Source organism: Natrix helvetica (genome assembly GCF_964273705.1).
Source record: "Natrix helvetica genome assembly, chromosome: 3".
NCBI lineage: Eukaryota > Metazoa > Chordata > Lepidosauria > Squamata > Natricidae > Natrix > Natrix helvetica.
This window is the reverse complement of record NC_138549.1, coordinates 144,031,162-144,057,566: the sequence shown is the minus strand read 5'-3', so window position 1 is coordinate 144,057,566 and position 26,405 is coordinate 144,031,162. Positions and strand designations below refer to the sequence as shown.

Below are 26,405 nucleotides of genomic sequence, written 5' to 3'. Positions count from 1 at the left end.
CTTAGGCAAGCTTTTCTTTTAAAAAAACCAAATGGAAATAAAGAAAAAAAAGAGATCGTTGTGGAGGCCTCTCTACAGGTTTATATTGTGAAATAATATGTTGGGAGCTGTCAAACCTGCAATTTGATTCTTGACACTATCAAGTGGGATGAGATATCAATAAGGACTCCCCAAAGCAATAGTAGTAATAAAATATTTATAAATCCTTCATTTTGGAAAGATCTAATGATAAAAACTGTTTTCATGCTATCAAGATTCACAGATTCTTTGACCAACAAAAACAGAAGAGATTATTTATTAGTTAATTTATTGATGTATAAACATATAAGCAATATATCTCTTACCCTTGGCTGACACAAGACATCCTGCAACAAAGCCAACATTTTCACATTTGAGATTGAGGTTGTGATTTATTAAATCTGATTATGTAGCCCCAAGACTGGAGTTTACTGCTGGCTAACAGGGACAGCATATTTCTGTTAAGGTTTCCAATAAGAAAATAAATCCAAATCTGAAAAAAAGCTTACTTTATTCCCAGGCTTACTCAGGTTGCTTTTAAGTAGCTATAGGTCATTACCACGTAGACTTATATAGTTGAAAACAATGAAATCTCGCTGATGAAGTTCTTTTTATCATAACATTTGTGCTTTCCAAGAAGTTCTCTAGTCAAAGGCATTTGGAAAGCTCTGGTTTCATGACCACTTATCATGAGACAAGCAATTTCAGCCTCCAATTTGCTCACATGTTCAAGGGGAGAAGAGAAATTGAAATGTCAACCAACTACTAGCAAGAACAGAGCTGTCTTAGGTTTTCAGCCCACAGCTAGCCATCAGGAAAATAGCAGAGAGTAGATAATTTTATCTGATGGTCACAGTTTCTAAAGGAACACAGTGACCTGTAAGTAAGACAAGATAACACTGGGTTAGGGCTAGGACATTTTGGAAACCTATGTTCTCTCTCACAATCTTTGCAAACTGTATAAAATCAAGAGTTCTGAAAGAGAAAGACATTTGGTATGTATATATCAGCATAATGGATTAAGGAAATGCTGTGGAAATATCCAGCTATGCCCACAATTGAAAATCTGGAAAGGAGCATGGAATACAACCACTGTTCTGTCCCTAATTTCTATATGTTCAATAGTGCATATGCACATATCAAGTAAGCACTTTATATAACCAAGTCATATATTTGTTAGGGCAAATGCTTAGCCATGTGTACCAACAGCTTATAAATGAGAATCTGATAGTTAGATGAAACAGTCATGTTGGATTCTGCCAGCTGCCACAAAAGAAGCTGAATGGGCATTTCTGCCTAATAAATAAAATACAATAAAATCCAAAGTGGATATTATGGGCTGACTTAAGAGAACGTACCACCTAACCTGATAGGCATTGCTATACCTGGTTTTAAGAGGAAAACTGGCACATTCTTGAAAATCAGATATATTGAGTAGGAGAATGCTTACAAATGCTAAACCTTTGTAAAGCAAGTCAAAAAGAGGAAAAGCGTATAGAGGTATTAGGATGTTAACATACATTAAGGTTGACTGCATTGTGAAGCACTAATTTTAAAAAAATCAGAATGTCTGATGCTTCTCCAAGTATTTTATAAATGGATTGTACTATCATGCCCCAAAGCATATTACTCAGTGACTTTATTTACTGCACAAGCTAAAACTGAATTCACAAACAAGATTACAGTGATCATATAACAAGCTGAGGCAACATCTACAATAGGTCCCACAACATGTTGGATGATTGATTTTAGTTCAGTGTTTTGTGCTAATCTAGCTATAAAAGTAACAAGACTCACGGAGACCTTGAGCTTTGAAAATACTTCAGGCTTCCCACATTTTTCCTATAATAATATTTACTCCCAGATACTGCAATACATATTACAGGTCCTGTTGTATCCAGACTTCTGTAAATCATTGTGACTGATCACAACCTGGTATTTGAAAGCCAAAAGAAAAAAATGGAAGTACAGAGAAGGCATTAGAGGCTCTATTTCATTGTGGCCTTTTGAAATGATCCATTCTTGTCATCCCTTTAAGGGCTCAGAAATACCTTAAAATTTAGCTGAAGAATAAGGAATGGTAGCTCTACCACATGCACAGAAATGAGGATTTTGGGTTCATAGTTTAAATTTAATGTATATAATTTGAACTTGGTAAGGTGGCCCTAGCAAGGCATTATACTAGTCTCTTCTTATATGAAGAAGAGGGTAAGAAAAACTGCTCAGTAAGAGTAAAGGACAATCAGCATTTTGTGCAGACCTGTGGCCAACCACAATCTTCCAGGGACTTCACACTAGTGCTTCCTCTCCCTCATCCCAAGTGTCCTTGATTTAGCTTCAGTGGGTGATTAAAGAAATGATGAAGATCATTATGTGTCTTAAGCTGTGTCTTAAACTCCATTTATATTCTTTACACATTACATAATGTATATATGAACTGTGATCAGGTATATATGCATGTCCCCATATAGAATGAAATTCGGCAGAAGAATCAGCAAGAAAAAATATTGCAACATGGACATTTTTTCAAGCCACTTTTGGCCTGAAATTATTATTTTAATCATCATCTTATACCTTCCATAACTATTGTTTATATATTATATAGATTACGTCTTTAGCATTGACTGTATAGTACCAGGTAGTCATACATCAAAGCAGCTTTCTACGCCTGACTCAAGAAATCACAAACAGGCAGAGGAAAAAAACAGAGTGAAATAGACGTGAGGTACACAAGATCAGAACACAAGATTATTTTTCTGAAACATATATTCTCTTAACCATTCTCTTGGGACATAAAACTGCCTGCCAATAGACATTTGTTTACCTTTGGTCTCATATATTGAGACCTGTCATATAATGAAAACTGAAGAGCCAGTTTAGTCTAATGCAGGGGTGTCCAAACTTGGGAACTTTAAGACTTGTGGACTTCAACTCCCAGAATTCCCCAGCCAGCACTGGCTGGGGAATTCTGGGAGTTGAAGTCCACAAGTCTTAAAGTTCCCAAGTTTGGACACCCCTGCCTTAACCACTACAACTACTGGCTCTTTTCCTTATTTTTCCTGCTCATTTTCAGTATGGTACACTGTTTATATGTTTGCATTTTAAATATATAAATATACAATTTCTTTGTACTGAGGCTGGGTACTGAGATATCACTGCATTCTGTACACTAAAAGCAGCTTACAAAGAAATTGTATATTTATATATTTAAAATGCAAACATATAAACAGTGTACCATACTGAAAATGAGCAGGAAAAATAAGGAAAAGAGCCGGTAGTTGTAGTGGTTAAGGCAAGGGTGTCCAAACTTGGGAACTTTAAGACTTGTGGACTTCAACTCCCAGAATTCCCCAGCCAGTGCTGGCTGGGGAATTCTGGGAGTTGAAGTCCACAAGTCTTAAAGTTCCCAAGTTTGGACACCCCTGGTCTAATGGTTAAGACACCAGGCTAGAAACTTTGAGACTGTGAGTTCTAGTCTTATCTTAGGTATGAAAGCCAGCTGGGTGACTTTGGGCTAGCCCAATCCACCTCTTGGGAAAAATAGGAGGAGGGAATATTAGGTATGTTCACCATGTTGAATTATTTATAAAAATAATAAAGGTGAGATAAATAATATACTGTATCTTTTGCATTATAAGACGCTCCGGACCATAAGACACACCTAGCTTTTGGAGAGAAAAACAAGAAGAAAAATCTGCCTCCGCCTCCCAGCAATTTGCCTCCTTGCAGCAAAGAGCAAACAGCCAGGTCAGCTTCAGCACAGCCTGATTTAGCACAATTGGTGGTTGGATCGGCCTCCCAGAATACACACAGAGATTTCCACCCACTTTTGGGGAGGGGGGGGAGTGTGTCTTATAGACCAAAAAATACGGTAACCAGCTGTCAGGCCTGTGTGAAGCCTCAAGAAAGGCTCTGTTCAATGTTGTTCTTCAGAATGCCATGACATCAGCTGCTGAATGCCACCTTAAGGTAATGTGCCACCCTGCAGATATTCTACAAGTTTATGTATGTGTGTCAAAACACATGTGCCAAAACATAGAGCACAAGAGCTTTCTTTCACTCTTCCAAACTAATGAAGGACAAAGCATTGTCTTTGTTTTGGTTTTTTAAAAAAATAAGTTTTGGGTTTTTTTTAAAAAAATATTATTATAGTAATAATAAAACGTCTTAGAAGCCCCATTATGTGACTTTAGAACACTTATTTTCTTTTGACCCAAACTACCTTATGCACTATTGTTTTAACTTATGCTTCTGAGAGGAAGGTTGAGATATTCCAGAAATATAAGAATGTAATAAAACAGATGTAGTGTCGTATTTAAGGTACTGGATTAAGAGTTGAGAAACCCACATTCTGGTCAATGCACAGTTATAAAAATACACTGAGTGTCTTGAGGCTCTCTGTCCAACCCACTGCATGGAGTTGTTGAATATGCTGTCTTAAGCTCTCAAATGAGAGATGGGACATAAATCTACTAAGTCATTGTGGCTTAATTCACATAATGAAAAAGCTTAAATGACAATAGGTACCATATTTCCCCGAAAATATGACCTGTCCTGGAACTAACGCCTTACCACATTTTTCACGTGGGAAAAAATATAAGCCCACCCCTGAAAATAAGCCCCCTTGACAACCCTCCCCTCCGGCCAGGCAGAGCACCGCTCATCGATCTAGCGGTATCCCGAAGGCGCAAGCCATGGGAGGCGGGAGGGAAAGCGCTCACGTTGCTTGGCGCCTTCGGGATACCACTAGGTTGGGGAGTGGCATTCTTCCTGGCCGGAGGGGGGAGTTGCCAGGCAGCTGCTCCCTTGCAAGCGGGCTCCCGAAGAGCCGGGCACAGCCTCAAGGGCAAAGCAGGCATGAGGTGACCATGCTCACAAGCAGCTGCCCAGCAAACCCCCTCTCTAGCGGGGCAGAGCACCATTCACTGACCTAGGGGGTATCCCTAAGGCGCTGAGCCACATGGCACTCTGCCCGCCCCGCCCCCAGCTCCCGCAGCTTGGCACATTAGGGGATCTAGGGGATACCCCCTAGATCAGTGCATGGAGCTCTGCCTGGCTGGAGAGGGGGGTTACGCGAGCGCCTGTTCCATCCCCAGCAAGCATGCCTCACCAGCCTCACCATGCCCTGGCCCAGATCTCCCTGCAGGGCCAGGGTGCTGCCAGCGCCGCGCTCCGAGTATAACTTCTTCTCCGGCTTCCAAACTTCAAAAGTCGGCTGCTGAGTCTTCCAGTCTTCCGAAAGACTCTCTGTCTGGCAGCCAGCCCACAACCATAGAGCACACTCCTAGAGCGGCCGCTGCTGGAAGATTCGGCAGCCGACTTTTGGAGTTTGGAAGCCGGAGAAGAAGTTATGTTCGGAGCACAGTGGTGGCGCCCTGGCCCTGCAGGGAGAACTGGGCCAGGGCATGGTGAGGCTGGGAGGCATGCTTGCTGTGGGCGGAACAGGCGGTCGCACAACCCCCCTCTCCAGCCAGGCAGAGCTCCATGCACTGACCTAGGGAGCATCCCTAATGTTCCAAGCCACGGGAGCTGGGGAACGGGCAGAGCCCCACATGCCTTGGTGCCTTAGGGATACCCCCTAGTTCAGTGAATGGTGCTCTGCCCGGCTGGAGGGGGGGTTTTCCGGGTGGTTGCTCGTGAGCGTGGTCACCTCATGGCTGCTTCACCTGAGGCTGTGCCTGGCTCTTCGGGAGCCAGTTCGCAAGGAAGCAGCTGCCCGGCAACCCCAAAACAATAAGCCCTCCCCCTATAATAAGCCCAAGGCCATATTTTGTGGGGCAAAAGAAAATGAGACCCTGTCTTATTTTCGGGGAAACACGGTAAGATACACATCTCATATTAAACCTAACCAAGCAAACATAATGGCCAAGGAAATTATCTGAAGCAACTCGCTTTGTGCATTAAATTGCAGGCTAAGATTTTCTTGAGGCTGGGGATGCGGATATGAGGAAAAGAGCAAACACTTAGAAGGATTGAGAAATATTTAATAATTGAAAACAAAACCATTAGTTAAAAAAAAGCTGTGGGATAATCCCCTCTATTTGATTATGAAAATGTATGTGTTTTTGGCTGTTTTTTGCTTCATTTTTATTTCTGGGCCAAGTGTGTGCTGTTGAGTTCCCATCAAGGAAGTGTTTTCATTTGAAGCTTTCTAAAGCATTTCACAGACTTGCACAATACAACAACAGAGGTTGCCATGTGACAATACTAAAAGGAAAGATGCCGCCCTGGGGACTTTCTTTCGAGATCAAATGTCAGCAATATTTCTGAAGTACAAGAACAATGAAAATCTAACCAAACCCCACCCTCAAACCAAGCCAGACTACATTTAAAATCTCTGCATTAATTTTATGTATTTATTTGTTTGTATAAAATTTGGAGACCATCCATCTCGCTCACAGAGTGGCTTACAAAAAAAGATCACAAAAAAGAGGAAACAATCCAATTATTTCCTAGTTCAGTGATGGCTAACCTTTTCCGGACCAAGTGTCCGAAGCAAGTGTGTGCGCCCGAACACCCAAAATGCAATGCGTGTGTGGCCCCGCGCATAGACCCAAAGATTAGCTGGCCGGCGGGAGGTACGCACGCATGCATGGTGGAGCTGAACTGGGGCGACAGCCAGTGATGATTCCTACTTGTTCGGATCAGTTTGGCTGAACTAGTAGTGCTTTGGCGGCCTGGGTCACAGGAACCAGCAGCGACTCAGGCCTGCCACGTCCCCAAAACGGTTTTTGCTTCTGCGGTATACGCAGAACCATTTTTATTGCTCTGCCAATGGCTCATGTGCCCTCAGAGATGTCGCAGCATGCGACTTCTGACATGTGTGCCACAGGTTCGCTATTCATCGTCCTAATCTAAAAGTTTAAAAGTTTAAAAAGTAACTTAATGATGAAAGCAATGATACAAAACACTAAAAGGAACTTTAAAAAAAAAACCAATTCTTTCTAGAAACCCCTTGTCAACAAGTTTTAAGTGCAGTGCACCTGAGGGCAGGTAAGAGCGTTTTTCAAGTGTTTTGTAAACATTCAGTTATGTCACTGCCAGGTTTACACTGTTCAGGCTAGTCTAATGCTACACATTTTGCAGCCTGAAAAATGCTGAAGCCCAGAGGACATTTGATCAAAAGGCATTTTCTTTCATGAATATTACTCAGCTTCTTAAAGATCCTCCCCCTTTTCTCCCCTTGTCCATAATTGTGGCTCTATACAGCTATCTGGCTGACCCCTCTATCCCTCTGCCTTTCTTCCCAGAAAACAGAGAAAGCCAGTCAGCTGAGAAAGCAAAAAAAAAAAAGAAGAAGAAGAAGATATGTGGAAAATAAGCTGAAAGGCACTCAACAGTTGCAGCTGCCTGGGCTCACATCCCCCACCCACCCCTGCTGCTTTTGAGCTATTTTCATCCTGTTTGCTTTTGAGCTGGGACAGTCAGGGAGAGTAACAGGAGGCAGACCAAGCACCATCTGTCTACTCCACCCCACTGGCATCCAAGCAGTTGCTGCCAGCAAACGGCGGCAGGGAGGAAGGCAGCTTCTCAGCCTGTTATTTTTCGGAAGGACATCCACTGCTCCATAGAGAAATGAAGCTGAAAGGGACAGATGGAGAAACAGGGCATGGCACCTGTTTTCTCTGGGATTGTTATTCTCTCTTGCTACAGAGTTTTTGTCAACGTTGGGGTGAGTCAGAGTGTAACAACAACAAACTGCTGGAGGTGCACTCGGAGTTGTGGCATGTGGAAGGGTCAGGGTTATAATGACAATCCACAAGATGAGGGGAAAACAGATTTCCTTGAGTGTATCTTCTCTCTATATATAGCAAAACTCTCTCTCCCAACCTAGGCACTCCATATGTAAGAATATAATTAATATTTCCCGGCCAGCAAGGACACTGCTGGGAATTCTGCAGGTTGAAGGCTGCACATCTGGATTCAAGAGGAAGTCAAAATCGCAGACGCTTGCAGAGGCAGAGGCAGTTTTAAAACTTCTGAAAACCAACACATTTAATGCTGTGTGACCTTATGCAATAATAGAGCAACAATAGATATATTGTCCTTTAAAAAGCCACCAGATTCTTTGGCTGAAAGGCGAATAAAGATAAATGTTTTCTATAAAAGCCGCCTTCAACTTCTAAATGTAAGCCAAGATATAGGCTAAAGGCCAAAACAATTAGCATAGAGGTTATACAGTATACATTCTTGATAAAACTTTATCAAGAATGAGATTACACACAGTAATTGCTTATGAGGAGTAAAGCAACATAGGAGGATTGATCAAATCTTCAACTGGCCAAAGTAAATGCAAATACAAACTATACTTGCTAGTGTCCTACGTAATGCTGCCATCTATGGATTTTCAGCTGTGGCTTGCCTTTAAGCAATGCAGAATTCCAAGAGTGGCAGCTCTATACAAAATTGAAGCCTTAAGTTCATTTCAACATCACCTCTTCCCCCAATAAGTCATGGACTCTGGTCACAAATTGGCAGTATCTCTAACAACAACAACAAAAAGACAAGTGGCATCATTTCCCTAAACAGTTACCAGTTGCATTTCATGATGTCATCAGGTAAGCAGTTCAATTCCATTCATCCCTCCTTATCCCAAATCCTCCATCTACAAAAGGCAAATGATAACAGTATCTTCCACATAATATATTTGAGGCTGAAAATGCTTAAGAGTGTTATCTGCCTATTTGCAATAATAAAATTTACCCGGGGCAACTTGGAAGATAAGCTTCTGAATATCAAGAAAAAAATCAAGTGGATGTCTTGAGTAGTTGTAGGGTAGAAAACAAGATAGGAATGAAATAAATGAAGCTCCTTTTCCACTTATTATTTATAATCCTCTCAAGGACACTTTGAGTACTAGAGATTCAGGATCCCAAAATGTATTCATGCCATGAATAATTAAAAGGACCTTTAATGCCAAAACAATGCAATTACAATCATGTAAATTCAGTGGCATACAATTATAATTCACCCATTAGAGCTCTTTGGTACCCTCTCTGTTGTGACTTCTACTCCCAGGACATGAAGAAATGAATTACAATGGCTAGTCTCAAAACAGTATAGCTGAAGTAGAATTCATTCTAAAACTTTAAATTATTTTGCATTGAATTAAACGAACCAAATTATTTATCCTAATAAAGTGCTCATACAATGTCCAATAACTGGATTGTAAATGGTCACTATATACGAACCAAATTATTTATCCTAATAAAGTGCTCATACAATGTCCAATAACTGGATTGTAAATGGTCACTATCTAAAGGTAATTTTTACACATTTCATTTTCCTTTGACCTTTTGTTTTATTATTCCTTCATCTTTTCCAACAATAAATGTATATTTGGAATACTCTTCCTTCAAGATATTTCATGTATTTGATAAACTGGACAATATGCCAGAAACATTAATGGGATTATAAATGTGTTAAGATGTTACGATGGAATTTATTATTGTAAATATAATCCGATGAAGAATGCAAGGAGCCACAGTTCAAAACATTTAGAAAGCACAACATTCTCTACTGTTATAGAATATAAAACCTCCTTGTTTAAAAGCGTACCTCTGCTATCATACAATACCTCTAAATCTGGTATTTCAAATAAACATATACTTTGTTTTAAAGTTATATTATGGTTTATTTTTTTTCCAAGTCTCAGGTTTTCCACTGCAATCCTAAAGCTTACTTAAATGAAAAATAAGCTGATTTTTAACCAAATATATTTTTAAAAAGAGGGTTTGATGTAGTGGAAATGGGGAAAAAAAGACAATAGATCTGTGCCTATCAACCAGCTGGGAAAATTCTTATTGAGCTGGGTTGGAAGGAGCGTTAGAACAAGAACCAGAATCAATACTACTTTATAGCAATAGAGGATACAGATAGCTGCTTTGTCCTACACAAACAAATGACAACCTGGAATTCAGAATACAAGAAATTTTTTATTACTCTGTAGGAAGTTACCACCCAGCCCTCTCCCAGAAAAATGAAATTTCCTAGGAAATATTGAAAAGGCAGAATATTATATTTTCCTGGATGTGAAAAAAGGGAGAAACACATTTTAAACACAAAGTAAATTCCTGCAGCTTCCTGCCCATCCCCACTTTGTCAATGGGCCATTAAGAAGGCCAAGGTAGTCCACTTTACATAATAAAGAGTTCTCCCCTTCAGCTCCAGGGGGATGGGATTAAGGCATGATAATATTGGCACTTTACTCAACTGACCACATGGCATCTGAACTCAACCAAACCTGGATTCAAAACTCAGCCTAGAGAGTTGCCTCTGCATGGGCCCATGTGAGTCTGACAACCAATCAGAATACATTTCTTACACAGGAACAGGAAACAGATAGGTGGGGCCAAACAGATTATAAAAAGCCCTGCAAGCCCTTCTTCACTCTCTTCTCTTCCCTTTTATTCTTCTCCACCAACATTGAAGCATGTGATCACCTTTTCTGTTCAGGACTCAAGCCATGTGGTCCTGTCCACCATTAAAACCATCTTTCCAAGCAGCCTCCATGTCTCCAGTGTCTTTTTCCCCACTTGGAGCCGAACCCAGAAGGACATTTCTTCCAACAGCTCACTGGCATTTTTTATTAAATGCAGATCTGATTCTTGCAAACTCTTACAAATCTCCCAAAGATGAAAACATACAATCAGTAATCTCTTGCAGTATTCCACTTCATCTCAGTAAAGCCCTTAAGGGATAACTTTTTTTAAAAAGAACCCTGCTACATAAATCCTATGGTGGGGGTGGGGGCACAATCAAGTGTGCATATAACCTGTTTCCTTTTGGTCAGCTTTCATACCACCAGATGGCCAAAATAGAATGTTTGTGTGTGTGTGTGTGAAATCAGGGAATTTGAAATAAGAGCCAATATCATTTAACCTGGAGAGAGGAGAAGGATTCACAGAAGGAAAGATTTAATGTGTGTTGCATACATATCCAGAAAATTACAAGGCCTGCTCTTGAACCGTTCACCTTGATTACTCAAACTGATTTCCTGTATCCAGGTCTATATTATAATGTTCTTAAGAACTACTAACAGTCTTTCTTTACCAATCAGAAATTATAGACCGCTATGACCAAGAAAACGAAAGCCAATTTGGAGTAGTGGTTAAAACACTAGCAAATTCCCAGTCTTGCCTTAAGCAAAAAGCCAGCTGTGTGATTTCCTATTTTTTTCTTAACTCAAGGACAGACATGTTCAACCTGATGCTCATTGGTCAAATATGGCCCTGGACAGCTAGTAATGTGGTCCCATAAGATCATTTTAAAAATGCTAAAAATAAAGGAAGTTTGTTATTTATATAATTAACTATATCATATATCTTATTTGTGGCTCAAGACAATTCTTCTTCACTCAGTGCAGCCCATGCCAGCCAAAAGGTTGGGCAGACAACCATGACAATCTAGGATATAGGCAATGACAAACCATTTCAGAAATCTGGCCAAGAAAAGTGTAGGGGTTTGTCCAGAGAGAGACCAAGAAGAGATTGTCAGCATCACATTTGAAGTACATACACTCCAAAGGTCAGTAGCAGCACACAAAAACTAAACAATACAAAACTAAGTTAAATTGCTACAGCTAGTCCTTGACTTACAACAGTTTGTTTATAGTGACTGAAGTTACAATGGCACTGAAAATAGTGACAATTTTTCACTTACAACCGTTGCAGCATCTCCATGGTCACATGATCAAAATGCAGATGCTTGGTTCCTATTTATGATGGTTGCAGTGCAGTGGTGGGATTCATATTGTTTTACTACCGGTTCTGTGAGCGAGGCATGGCTTGGTGGGCATGGCAGGGGAAGGATACTGCAAAATCCCCATTTCCTCCCGATCAGCTGGCAGAGAAGAGATGGGGGTGGGGCCAGTAAAAGGTAGTATTTACCGGTTCTCCAAACTACTCAAAATTTCCACTATCGGTTCTCCAGAACTGGTCAGAACCTGTTGAATACCACCTCTGTTGCAGCGACCTGGGATCATGTGACCACCTTTTGCGACCTTCTGACACACAAACTCAATGGGAAAACCAGGTTCACTTAACAACTGCAGGGATTCACTTAGCAACTGTGGCAAGAAAGGTCATAAAATGGGGCAAAACTCACTTGACAAACGTCTCAGTTTACAACAGAAATTGTGCGCTCAATTGTGGTCATAAATCAAGGACTACCCGTAGTTTAAAATGACCAATGATCGGAGGTATTGTAAATAAGTGCCGTAAAATGTGTTTTCAATGCCTGAAAAAAGTTTTAAGGCAGTTGGGTTGAAGATTCCTTGATAGCATTGAGGATTCTAGCTTTGTATAGAGGCAAAACTCTCCCACATAAAGTGCACCCACATTTCATACCATAATCTCCACTAACTACTTATTCTAAGAATACACTGCTTGTATCCTCACGATTTATATTGATTTGATTGTTTCCTGATTGCTTATTTGTACCCTATGACTATCATTAAGTGCTGTACCTAATGATTCTTGACAAATCACACTTGTTCAATAAAGAATTCTATTCTATTCTGGGGGGGGGGGAGGAAACAAGAACTGATCCCTCCCTTTGGTTTCTGCATTATTTTTATTTTACAGTGAAAAAGGAACAACAACAGTGCAGATTGCTTCTTAAGGTCTTATTATATAAAGCCCTACACCAGTTTATACTTGACTCACAGGATGTGGAAACACTGTACTAAGAGCATAAACATAACTAGACTGTCAATAAAGCAGGAAAGGCCACGCCTCCCGTCTTGGACCCAAGAAAGTTTTCCACCAGAAGGGGAGCATAGTCTCTCTTCAGCGTACGTTTCTTCCTGAAGACCGACCCCGCTTCTCCCCTCACCCCCAGTTTGGCTTCTTCTAAGCCGGGGCCTATTTCCCAGCTCTGCTCCCCAAAGCCTATCGCCGAAACGCAGGGACCTTCTCCGAATCCCATTGGCAGGCATTACATCACCAGCAGGGTACGACATCTCGTCGTCGGCTGCCAATTACCGCTGCCGCCTTCTTTCCTGCTTCCCTTGGCTGCCCAGTAGGAAACTTGGGAGCTGAGCTAAACAAAGACTCAACGGGTTGCTTGGCCGCTTGTGAGTCTCCCGAGTTAATCGATCTTCGGGATTTGGGCAACTAGCGACTAAAGCAGTATTTTGGGTACCCTCCCCTCGGGGCCTGAACCTGCAGCCAGGGTCGGTTTGCACGACCCAGGCCGGAGTAGCAGCCCTGGCACCTTTTAGTCTGCTGTTCCATAGACTTGAATCGAGGAAATCGGGGTTAGATTAAACATGAATAAACCGTGAAAACGCAAGGGGAGAAGTTTCAAGATGCTGCCGTATTAAGGTCTGCCCCGCACAATGCCAGGCAGGCCTCCGAAGGGGCTCGGTTTCCCATCCCCGGTGGAGCAAGTGCCTTTCTCGGGTGCGCCCAAGAGCGTAAGCGGCATTGTGAATTCTTGTCGCCAACACAAAGCGCCGAAGCGAGGCGATAATTATTACCAAAAAAACAAAAAACCACCCAGGCCCGAATCTGTTTCGATCTGCCAGAACAAGCAAGAGAGCGTTTCTTGGCTGGCAGCGAAGTCTGAAGGCACAAACAAATGGCGGCAGATTCTTTCTTTTCCACCCCCCACTCGTCTTTTTCCAAGGAGGGGTCCTCGGATTGTGTCGAACCACATCATCCCCCCCGGACCCGTCCCGCTGGTCGAAGGTTTCCCATCGAGGTGGCGGGCTGAATGTCCTTTTGGGGAGAGGGCACCTTGTAGGCGTACGCACACGCATCCCCCTCGTTTCAAACCCCGCCGCGTCCCTCCAATCCGGCTCGCCAAACCCTCCAGGGTGGGAGTGTGGGAATTGGGGAGGGGGGTGGAGCATCTCCGGGGAAAATGGAGAAGCAAACAAGAATCCTCTGTGCCCCAATTTTGAGGCGGCGAAGGCGGCACCGCTGGGCACCTGCCCCCAAACTATCTCGGTCTTCCGGTGCTCCTTCCAGGGGGTGGTGGCTGGGATGGGGTGGGGTGGGGAGATGATCCTGGACGCCAGCCAGTTCCCCAATTTGGCTTCTTTCCCAGCCGCCGTTCTTTCTCCAGGGCGCTCGGACTCTTCCCCTCCGCCCCCCCCCCCAAAAAAAATCCAGGCAGGACTTACAAAAGCTCCGCCGCTGCTTGAAAGGCCGGTCCGAAGGCATCACGGCCGGGAACCGGACAATACCGAAACCACCGCCTCTCGGCACGGGCGAGAAAGTCGTCGATAAGACTCAGAAAACGCTGCCGCCGTCGCCGCCTTGGGGAAGGCAGGGGAGAGCTCCGGAGCCCCCGAAAGCAAGTGCCGCGACGCGCACCTCCTCTTCCTCGGTCGGCCGACGCCGTCTGCTCTCGATCGAATAACTGAGCCACACCGATCCCTGAAGGTGGCAGCGCAGCGGTGACTTCATCCCACAACCTCCTTAAAGGGGAGGCGCGCGATCCCGCCCCTTCTGCAGTGCGGCCTCGTTGCCAGGGGCGCACCGGCCTCAACCCCGGGCTGCCCTCGGCGAACTTGCTGGCACCCTCGGCCGGCAGACTCCCTCCCCCCCCCCGCCCGGAGGAAGAATTAAACCGCGTCCAGAAGAATGTTATAAAATATGCATGGAGAGCAGATGTCCTCAGATAATAAGTAACACACACACACACTATTAAAAAAAACATTGCCAGGTGTTCATCTAGAAATAATCCCACAAAGGACATTTGTTTATTCGTTTATTTAATAGCAATTTATTATAATTAATACTTCTCTTTTAGCCGGTCCTGAACAGCTTTCAGTTGGCTGTTACTCGGTTGCAGCACAACTGGAAAAACTGGTCAATGACAGCAGAAGTGTCATCTTAAAAATTAACATATTTGTATTACTGTATAAGCTTTGGTGGATCACATGTGTTTCATATATATAAGGCTGGCTTTGTTATGATTCACTGAAAATGCTGATTTGCCAAATTACATCTTTTAATTTAAGATGACCTTCCAAGTCAGGCTTGGAGGAATCCCAAATGATTTCACGTTTTGTTTGTACATTGATAAACACCTTGAGGCTTAGCCATGTCCTTCCCCTGCCCCAGCGCCAGGGAAGTGACAGTGAACATGGGGAGAATGTTCTCATCATAAAATGTCTGTGTAGGTTCTCAGTCTGAACCGAAGAAACTTGGGTGAGAATCAAAACATTGTCAAGGAAAAAAAAAAACCAAAAGTACAGTTGCCTTTTGGAAAAGCAACTTTAGGGTCTCAACACAGAATGACTTGTTATTTGTATTTGTGATCAGAAGACAAAGTGGAACTCTGGTTCAGGCTTCTGGATGCGAAGGATTTGAAGAGAAGCGTCTCACATGTACTTGATGTATTTATAGCTTCTAGCTACTGAGAATGCTACTCCCCACTTTATTCTGAGAACAACCTGAGGTAAGTTAGGCTAAGTAACTATGCCAAGAACACTTAATGGCTTAGAAATTAAACATTAATCTTTGCTGAGATCCTATAAACAACATCTACCGCTTCATGAGCTTGGAATGTGTAGTAGGTCTTTCAACTACCTTATATAATTTTCTGCTTGTTTATAAAAGCTGTACTCTTTTCTGCCCTTTTCAGTGGTCAAAACAACAGCTCATTGGTGCTGCATATCAGTTTAGTTGAATTTCCAACCCTTTAATAAAACTGCAAGTTGCAATCATGTGATTTTCCCTTAGTGACCAACTTACCTATCCCAATTGTGGTCACCAACTAAGGACTATTGTAGTAACTTGAAATGTGACAATTATGACTTTATCTTATAGATTAGATGGACATTTTACAACAATTCAATCAAACCAGCACCCTCTACCAATTTGGCTCCAGTTTTTCAACAGCTGAATTTCGTATTCCAGGAAAAGAATGAGCTTTGCTGAAAAAGGCAGTTGTTGACTTAGCAAAGTTTTCAGCTGCAGAAGTTATCAAAGGCTGTTTTTCCTAGGAAGCTTCAGCAGATCAGAAGCTAAGCAAGCTGGAACTGGTGGTGTGTATTTGAATGAGAATTTTCTAGGAAACATTCAGACTGTAGACTACACTGAAAATTTCAAAAAAATATTTGAAATGGTGTCAGTGACAAATCATTGAAGAGCTTTTGTCCATGAAATCACAAGGAGTTAAGTTTGGCTAGAAGGAGATTTGGCTTCCCCTGTTTCTCCTGTACTGCTAGTAACTGTTGGCAAAATTATAGGATTGAGTTTACTAGAGTAGTTTGTCTGAAATTAGAAAGCTGGCAGGCCTCTTGTTTGGGGAGGGAGCCACCTAGCGATCGCACAGCAACATCACTGATTGCAGGATAAATCTGGGAAGCTTTTTAGGGCTAAGAGCCGTAGCACTTTGTAGATTGCCAAGGTTGCACTTTAAATGTAATTTCCCTTCCATTTCTATTTAGTTCAAATATTATAAATATGGCTGGTCTTGAATTATGGATTTCATAATACTGCTTTCTGTCACATTAAAACACATTTTGGAGAATGTAAAGTACCTTTAGAATTTTAGTTTGCATTAAAATATCAGCTCATGGGTTAATCCAACGCAAGTGAAAATGAGACTCTTAAGTGTATTCTTAAATTGCCCTTGAATATTGGTTTGATTGGGATTGTAGTTATTAGATAGAGTGAACAGAGGAGGCAGACTCATGCTTAGCAACAACAGCTCTTTATTCAGTGACTGCTATCTACAATCCAGCGAAGGTCCTATCCGGCAGCAGCCCTTTAATAAGGTCTTCGGCCAATCAGATTTAAATGAGTTCCCGCTGGTAGCAGCGGATCTTGGTGGAAACTACATGCATTCAAGGTACTTAACATATTCAAAGTACTTAACAGTAAGTCATAGCATTCATGCCTAATTGAGAGTTATATAAATATAGTTGAAGCTATTTTATATTAAAAATGCATCTTCTGCACTGGTGGGATTAGAATTTTTTTACTACTGGTTCTGTGGGCGTGGCATGACATGGCTTGGTGGGTGTGGCAGGGGAAGGATACTGTAAAATCTCCATTCCCTCCCGACTCCAGTGGAAGGTTACTGCAAAATCCTCATTTCCTCCCGATCAGCTGGGACTCGGGAGGCAGAGAATAGATGGGGGTGGGGCCAGCCAGAGGTGGTATTTACAGGTTCTCCAAACTACTCAAAATTTCCGCTACCGGTTCTCCAGAACTGGTCAAAACCTGCTGAATACCACCTCTGATCTACTGTGGAAAAAGCTTCCTTTGAACTTTGTATCAATTAGCTCGCTATGATCATGTGCTCAGTCAAAAGATGTGCAAATTTTAGTAGCGGACATATTCCCCTATTACCTTCCTCCGAAGGTCATGCCACATATGTGATCTGGCTGCCCTCTAGCACAGACTGGGAACATAGAAAATAAACCAAGACGACGACTGTTCAAGTAGGTCAAATATAGCTCATATTTATTTTTAGCTGGTCTATTCATCTTTGGAGGTTTAAAACATCTACTGTAGTAAACCAAATTTCCTAAATATATAATTTAGAGCAGGGATGTCAAACTCAAGGCCCTTGGGCCAGATCCGGCCTGCGAGGTGCTTAGATCTGGCCCACTGGCCCTCCCTGAAAACAGCAAAGGACTGGACCATGGTGCCTCTGGAGGCCGTTGCAACCAAAAAAGGAGTTCAGGACCCCATTATCGCTGGTGAAGTGCTCGGGCCACCACAGGCACCCCAACATAAGTGATGTCAAGCTGGCCATGCCCACCCCAGCCCCGTGAGGTCAAACACAACCCTGATACGGCCCTCAATTCAATCGAATTTGACACCCTTGATTTAGAGTGATTTTGGCCTTCCCCTAATCTAGATACTAACAAATTGGAGTTACCTTTCCTACTGGAATACACTACTATAGGTTTCATGGCACTTACATTTGTGTATGTATGTATCTTTACAGAAAGGATTTACTTCACAATAGGTTGACTAAATGACTAACAAATTGTCTTCCATATTCCTGACACCAGTAATGGAAGGGTTTGATTGAAAGGGTACACCAAGTATTATAAATAAACTGATTTTCAGAGAAATATTTCAATAGCATGAATTTCAAGGAAGAAAATGCTTTGAAAACCATGAGAAAACTTTACTGAAATCAACACACAAAGATTTGCTTGATTATTTTAATTTGCTTTAAAAGCAACAAGTGCAAAATAAAAGGAAGACAAAAATGTTTAGTTATTACAAGTGTTTTGAACAAAGTTATTCAGTTATATACGTATTTTCTAAAGAAAACATCCATCTTTGATCCTCTTTTTGGTTTCATGTTTTGTCTTCTGCAAGGAGTAACCCTTGAGTAATTTGAACAAGACTCCTTAAATCTTTAGTACATTAAGAAAGGAATCTCAGGCATTACCATGGACAATAATTACCAGTGTTAAATAAAAATATACAAATAAGTAAAAGGAATGCAGGCCAGTTGGGGAAGCTTTCATTCTGTTGGATTCTGAACGACAATCAGGAAATAATCCTTATCTGCAAAAATAGAAAGCAATTTTGATTTGGTTGTTACTATTAACTCATAACTCTTGTGTCATGTTACACTATTTCAACTGCTTTGTAGAGAGAAATTATGCACCTTCCTGGCATTATCAGTTACAAAGAAATTTGGTTAGTGGCACATGCTGAAAAGGACTTCTTCATGAGGTTTTGCGAATATAGTACACATAGTCCTTGACTTACAGCTGTAATGGAGCCTGCCTATCATGGTCGTAAGTGGTGACAATTGATTTTATGACCTGTTTTGTGAGGGTCATTGAGCAAACATGGCATTGGTAAAGTGAATGCCATGGTCATTAAGCGAATAATGGTTCACAATGGGTGCAGATTTGCTAAAAACCAGAAGTGCCCATTTTCAGCCAATCTTTCATAAAACACAGCCACAAGACTGCAGGATGCTGCAAGCAGCCGTGAATGTGGCCAGGATGACAGATGCCCAAAGGTCAGTCATGGGACCATAAGGGGAGAGGCAACAATTGGAACTTTGAATTCAAGGCAGATCCGTCAAAACTTTGCTGGATCTAAGTAACTGGTTGTAAGTTGGGGACTACCTGTGCTAGTTGGAAAAAACAATACTGGACAAAGCAGATTATAAATACCTACATGTTCCTCATGCAATTTCCTTTTTGGAAGCGCAGTTATATGAAATACAGAAAGGGAATACGATATAGTAACCCAAAGAAATAAAGGAAAAGGCACAAGAAAAGGCTGAGCATAAAGAAACATGTGAAATCAATAAACTACATAGAAAATTCATTCAAATATTACAAACATTAGAGTTGTTAAACCAGATCAGGCCAAAAGCTATCTACTGCAACATTGTTTCTTAAAAGGAAGCAATAGGCTTGATTGATATCTGGAAATATCATTTAGAACAGCAGCCCCCAGCCTTTCTGGATTTGAGGACCGGTGGTAGGAAGTGGGAGGGGATGGTTCTGTACAAGCGCACATGCAGCTCCATTTGCACGAGCGGTGGGCCCACGGGCCCATTGCTCGTGTAAATGGAAGTGCATGTGCGTGCCCTCGCCTGCTGCACGTGCAAGTGGAGCTGCACACATGCGCCCGCTCACCCACCACTTCTGCAGAAGGTCTATGACAATTCACCATGGCTAACTCGCAACGACCAACTTGCCACAGGACAACTCACCACGGCTGTCTCACCACAGGACAAGAGTTACACTAATATCAAAGAACTGGTGGATTTGAATCATTAAAGAAATGATGCAAAAGGAGGAACAGAATAAAATGCGAATGGCAAAAATGAAAATATTTTTTTTATTTATTTTAAATAATTAAATAGAATTGCTACATTGTCTCGCAGTGAATCATCCCTTGGTGAATTGGCCATGACGAGTTGCCCCACATCACTAGTTGGCCATGATGAGTTGGCTGCAACATGTTGGCCATGGTGATTTGACTGCAGCAAGTTGGCTGTAGCAAGTTGTCCCATTCCCTTCCGCGGACCAGTTCTGAATGGACCACAGACCTGGGGGTTGAGGACCCCCAATTTAGAACCCATTCTTACCTACATCTTTTAAAGAAAAGCTGTGGTATAGACATAGATTGCCTATTGCTGTTACATTGGGGACAACTCTACCAGAGGCTCCAAAAGATCTCCCCACACTTTTTAATTTTACCTGGTGCAACCATGATCTCATTTTTCTTGGAGCGAATCCGCAGGAATGTAAGATCGTTCTGGGGATCTATGTCTCTGACAGTGCCCCTTGCCTTCATTATTAAGTTGTGCATTAAGCCTGCATACTGTACTGTGGAGGAGTTGTCCATGGTGCTTTTGATGGGGATACCTGCAGAGTGCAAAAGGATTCTTTGGATAAATTATTTAAGACATTACTTGATCAGAAAATCTTAAGATCTCCATTTGTTACTGAACAGTTTTGATATTAAATCCTGTTACTTCATATGACAGTTTTAGCTCTCCAATGTGGAATTCGCACCTCTCAAAGTATCCTAAGCCTTATGGTGGGGTGATTTTCACTGAATGAACATTCTTGTGGAAAGCAACAACTGGTGTGGCATTTCCTCCATTTCCACACTATCAGTCTGACTGTGGCAACATTTTTATAGTCTCTTCCAGCCTAAGGAACAGCAACTTTCTATCTGAGGTTTAGAAAGATCTCTTTTAATTGATGCATGATTTGCTTCAATCTTCCTGTGTCATGAAGAGTAGAGTCAAAGGTGGCCACCCAGATGTGTTTTTAAATTTTGTTTATTAGATTTGCAGGCCACCCAATTCCCAGAACAATGTTTGCAGTTTAGCATCCAAGGATGCTAAGCTGTTTTAGTCCTATTTATTTAACCAGAATCTCTTTATATGTTAGTAAGATTTAGATCACTCTTACAGAACCAATGGGATGGTTTTTACTTTGGTTGCCCATTTGTTTTCTTTACTTCCATTCAGCACCCAGAAATCTGAGGTTGAGATCAGTAGCCATAAAAATGGAAATAAACAGATAAACATACACACCTGTTTTACAAATACGATAGTGTTCTAAAATTAGCAGTCAACATTCCTTTTGCACACATTGGCTAACATGGCTCAATGTAGACTGAATTTTTGTATGGAGATGTTCTCTCTTTCAGCCTCAACTCAATCTATCCTTTAAAAAAGTTAAAGGCAGACCAAAATTACACTATGTTATACAAGTTCTGTTTGGGAAAAAAATCAGACATAATACCTTGAATTTCTAAAATAAGCTTTTAAGTTAAGATGTTTAAAATTCGAATCTACTTTGCTTGTTGCTGTTGTAAAAGAAGGGGCACATAGCAAGCACATATGTAGATTGTTCATTTCAGATTTGGTATCCATCTCTTTAGTAAAGATGGATCAATACAATTGCCTTATTATACTAACAAGAGTCAACCCATACATTGCAATCCAGACTTATCACAGAGGGAGAAAAATGTTTAACTCTTTTCTCAAATTATTGAGTTTGGAGGGGAATTCCCAAACTCTTATCTTTATTTTTCTTTATTTTTTGCTTGGAATTGAATTTAGGGAGCTATTTAATGGATCTACGGTTTTGCTGTCAGTCATTATATCACACACTATAAATCCAAGACAGCAAAATCTTAATAGAATTTTATAAAATAGAAGTCTTTAGAGGAAGGGTTCTAGAATTAAGAATTCACCTTACAAAGTTCTACAAAGGGCATACACATGAATAGCTTCTTGGCTATTTTGAAAAGATCCTGAAGAGCTAGAATGTTCCAGATTCCTATATATTTCTGGCTTAATAAATATTTATTAAGCAAATCTATTGGGCAGCCTACCTTAATCAAATAATTTATTTGATTTATATGCTCTTGAATTAACATTTATTTTACGTGTTTGATAGTTATTTTATATTGTGCTACTTTCATAGCTTGGATTTGTACACTCCACTGATTTTAAAATGCTACTTTATAACTGTACTGGGGAGGCTCTGTTTCAAAAGAGGTCAATAAATGTTTTTAAATAAATTTAAACCAGAAAGTTTATTACAATTTCTAAAAGAAGATACTAAATTAATGCACACTAGTAATCAGAGTTAGCACAATTTCAAAATATTGTTAAGGCTTTTGATACAGTGTGATTCACTTCCTCCCTAACAGCCATGTAATTTCAGCCTGAGTTTCATAATGCATGTCTGAGTCTTAATCCCAAACAAGACTGATTATGTGCTACGAAAGGGCAGATTCCATTCCCATCAACTTAGCTTTCACAGTACCTTCTGAATTCACAATAATGATCCCTTGGACTCCCTTTTGACTCTGGATTCGCTTCAATGTTTCCTCCACCTCAGCCTGAGAGGGAGAAAAATATTAACAGCTTGAAATATGCAATTTTGTTTCTGGATCACACTCTGTGCTAAGGTATCTAGAATCGGAAGGAGCATAAAGGATTCCAAGAGAGACTCTTAAATACTAAGCCAAAAGCACAGCTATTTTGGGAACAGACGTATCAATGCCTACTTTTCTTAAACCCATAATTTTCCTCCTATCATTTAGAAATAAGCCTTGGATGCCAGACATTTGTTTCCTGTAATTTTCTAGTAGGTTTTTTTGTTATTGCACTCAAAACATCCCACCACATAGGATATATAGTGGTAAAATCTTGCTTGCTCAATTTCCCTGTCATAATATAAGGGTCTTTTCACACATAATCTTCTATATGGGGATAATTTCTATCTCATAAAAGATTTGCAGGATTCGTCTTTGAAAATGTAATGTAAATATTTAAATGCTGATTAGAACACATAATTGCAAAGTCAGCATCTGGAGCATCATGGCTTTAGTGGCAATAACATGCTGAAAGATGAAACCTAAAAACCTTTAGCCGGATGAAATTATACTTAGAAGGCAGTAATAGAGACTATATATACAAAACTTAGGGTTGACTGGTTGGATTTCTTGATGTTCTCTGAGACTAGGTTTCCAAGCACTGATGATGCTAGACTGGTAATGAAACATCTATAGAAAAACAAACTCCAAGAACCCAGCTTGGAGACAAAATAGAAATAGCAAGAACATTGCGTGAAGTAAAATGTAATGCTTTTAATTCTTTATGTTTAATTCTTTACAGAAATTAAAGCTAAAATAATCAAACACATACTCTGAACTTCAAGAAAGCAAATTTAGATTCAGAGCAAATACAATACAATACAATAGTAGAGTTGGAAGGGACCTTGGAGGTCTTCTAGTCCAACCCCCTGCCTAGGCAGGAAACCCTATACCGTTTCAGACAAATAGCTATCCAACATCTTCTTAAAGACTTCCAGTGTTGGGGCATTCACAACTTCTGGAGGCAAGATGTTCCACTGATTAATTGTTCTAACTGTCAGGAAATTTCTCCTCAGTTCTAAGTTGCTTCTCACCTTGATTAGTTTCCACCCATTGCTTCTTGTTGTACCCTCAGGTGCTTTGGAGAATAATTTGACTCCCTCTTCTTTGTGGCAACCTCTGAGATATTGGAACAATGCTATCATGTCTCCCCTAGTCCTTCTTTCTCTTAAGCTAAACATACCCAGTTCCTGCAACCGTTCTTCGATTTATTAAATAATAAATCTAATTCCACAAAAGGTTAGAGGTAAACATGCAAACAAGAATTTCTTTTAAAAAAGAAAATAACAACATGATTGCCCACAATTCCAATGAAATAAAAAGGAAGAAGTGACTATAAAAAAAAAGACTTGGGGATGATTTGAAATACATAGGAAGTGGAAAGAAAGAAGAAAGGCTATAAGGAAAAAGTAGCTCAAAATTTTAAAAAGTATATGGAAAGCAAAAGAGTGAGCTGAGGTTTGCGATGGATGCTAAGAACAGTTTTTTTAAAAATACATCTTCAGAAATGTTCAAAGAAGGATTGGATGTGGATGTAGATGTAGATATGGGCAACTGAAAACCATGGAAAAATGTTACAGGAAACATCTTTCTTCTAAAAAGAATACTTCATTTCAACCAGACAATCAAGCCATTAGATAAGTAGAATGTGAAAAAAAAAACAGTAGACTGTTTTTTAATTGTGCCATTACTCTGCCTAATTCAGGGAATTTTACTTCCTGGCTGATACTGTTTTCCACTAGAATCTGTTAGAACAACTTTTTTTTCTTTCCAAAAATAAATGATTAAATAATGGAAGCCAGAATAGTGCCATGATCACTTTCTGATTAGTAATAGTGTGAGCATTTGTTTCCTTGGAAACACTGTTTTATAGATATTAATCACAATTCATTGTCACTGAAATCTTTTGAGTTTTGGTTCTGTGAAAGAAATATTTGAAGAGAGCTACTTCTGAAAACATTGTGATATCCTCAACTATGTCAATGTTCCTTATTTTTTAATTCAATATTAGCAATATTGATATGATAACAAGAGTTATTGTACTGGTTTTAAGGCAAAGTAACAAACCAATCATTCTTGGAGAACTGTACATAGATCTGATTGCTTTTCAGCAATGGGCCTATAGTGTGGAAACATTGCTAAAAAAAAATCACAAAACTGATCAAAGGGCTGGTTTGTTGAGCAAGACACACAAGTTGCTGAGTTAACAGAACACATGTAAGGTTTAAATGAACAGTCCATATTATGACTCAGTATAATGGCCAGGTTCACACAACACAATGACGCAACAACTGGACTTGTCCAACACAGGGGCTCTTTCGGGACACAAAGCATCACGAACTACTAGCCAGTCACATCTCAATTTCCTCGGGTGCTGTGCAAAACCAGCCCTAGTACCCAATTTACAGCGTAAACCGGAAACCAGGGTTGAGAAAATAATAGTTAACTTAAACTAATTGGGTAAGCGAGGCAGAAGTGAAAAGGCCAGCTAAAAGACGTATTTCAGAAGACATGAAAGCGATTTATGCGGTGCAAAGCAATGACAGGACACGCTTCGCCTCATCCCATGAGACTCTGGTCCGAGAATCGAGAAGCAAAGGCTGACATCTGCGTCCCACGGGGGTGCGGTGGGGGATCCTCAGCCTTCCTTTGGTCATCCCACTGCATTCCGGAAAGACTCCGCCCGGGTCTCACCCAACCACCACCAATCCGTCACTCCATCCCCATTCAGAATTTTAAAGGGCGAAGCAAAGGCGGCGATCTACACCGATGCACCGACCGCCCCCCGCCCTCCTTTACCATGTTGCAGGAGAGAAAGCAACTCGGGGCTTTCTCTTAAGCCAAGGATCGCCAGCTGATTTCGCAGCCGAGCCCCTGAAAGCCTGCGCGCCTGCGCGCCATTCTCAGACTAGTTTAGGGGTGAGACCTAATTCAGCCAATCGTGGCAGGTGGGAGGCGGGTTCTGAAGGGTAGGGATCAAGAATAATTTCCTAGCCCTCCCCCCCCCCCCGCTTGTATCGGAAGGTTCACAAAGGGAGGGGTTAGGGGCCGTCGTTTGAAACGCACGCCGCAAAGATAGAATTGAAGGTTAGTTAGGCGTGCTTGTTGTTAAACAGGGCAAAGCCTGATATAAAAGGAGGAGACAGCAAAACCATAAATGCAGTAGAAAGAGATGTGTCAACGGGGTTTTGAAACCAGAATCAGGAAGAGCCAGGTTCAAAGTCTCGGGAGTGAAGCTGAGTGGCTTTGGGGCAGAATGGCTTCTTGCGTTGAGAAAATACAATGAGGACGCCTCTCCGTCAGTCAAGGGAAAGGTATATTCTGGGATCCCATCTGAGTCGGTCACCGATACCAGAGGTTTTTATTCTTCCAAGCTTTCGGACCCGAGCTGGAGCCCATCCTAAGGGATTGTGCCAGTTTTTAAGATGTATGGACTTCAACACCCAGAATTCCACAGCCAGCAGAGTTGACGTTCACGTTCTTAAAAGTTGCCAATTTGAAAACTACTGGGTAAAAATGAGAAGATATGCATTATTGGAGGTTGTTCTGTGCAAGTGTCCAGGTTGCCCTCTATGGATTCAAGCAGAGACAAATGCTCCAGTTTTCATGACAGATGCTTTATAAATAGAACAGAATAACAGAGTTGGAAGACCTTGGAGGTCTTCTAGTCTAACCCCCTGCCTAGGCAGGAAACCCTATACCATTTCAGACAAATGGCTATCCAACAACTTCTTTAAAACTTCCAGTGTTGGAGCATTCACAACCTCTGGAGGCAAGACGTTCCACTGATTAATTGTTCTGTCAGGAAATTTCTCCTCAGTTCTAAGTTGCTTCTCTCCTTGATTAGTTTCCATCCATTGCTTCTTGTTCTACCCTCAGGTGCCTTGGAGAATAGTTTGACTCCCTCTTCTTTGTGGTGACCCCTGAGATATTGGAACACTGCCATCATGTCTCCCCTAGTCATTCTTTTCTTTGAACTGCACATACCCAGTTCCTGCAACCGTTCATGTTTTAGCCTCGTTTCCTAATCAT

At 41.2% G+C, this 26,405-nt stretch overlaps 2 protein-coding genes across 2 annotated transcripts in view; both read right to left on the bottom strand.

The window, feature by feature from the left end:
* The window catches only part of MAP1LC3A (microtubule associated protein 1 light chain 3 alpha), a 28,668-nt gene extending 14,192 nt beyond the window's left edge, over positions 1-14,476 (bottom strand). Inside the window, exon 1 of the mRNA XM_081948068.1 lies at positions 14,147-14,476. Coding sequence (XP_081804194.1) covers positions 14,147-14,186 — 40 coding nt within the window. The 5' untranslated portion in view covers positions 14,187-14,476. The remainder of the gene's footprint in view (positions 1-14,146) is intronic.
* A 2,197-nt stretch (positions 14,477-16,673) lies between these two features.
* Positions 16,674-25,297, bottom strand: DYNLRB1 (dynein light chain roadblock-type 1). Its single transcript, XM_081947552.1, has 4 exons — positions 25,173-25,297; positions 22,262-22,337; positions 20,171-20,338; positions 16,674-18,509 (listed from the first exon to the last, which is right to left on the bottom strand). Exons 1-4 carry the CDS (start codon positions 25,173-25,175, stop codon positions 18,466-18,468), a joined length of 291 nt encoding a protein of 96 aa, XP_081803678.1. The 5' UTR covers positions 25,176-25,297; the 3' UTR covers positions 16,674-18,465.
* Positions 25,298-26,405: the final 1,108 nt, after the last annotated feature.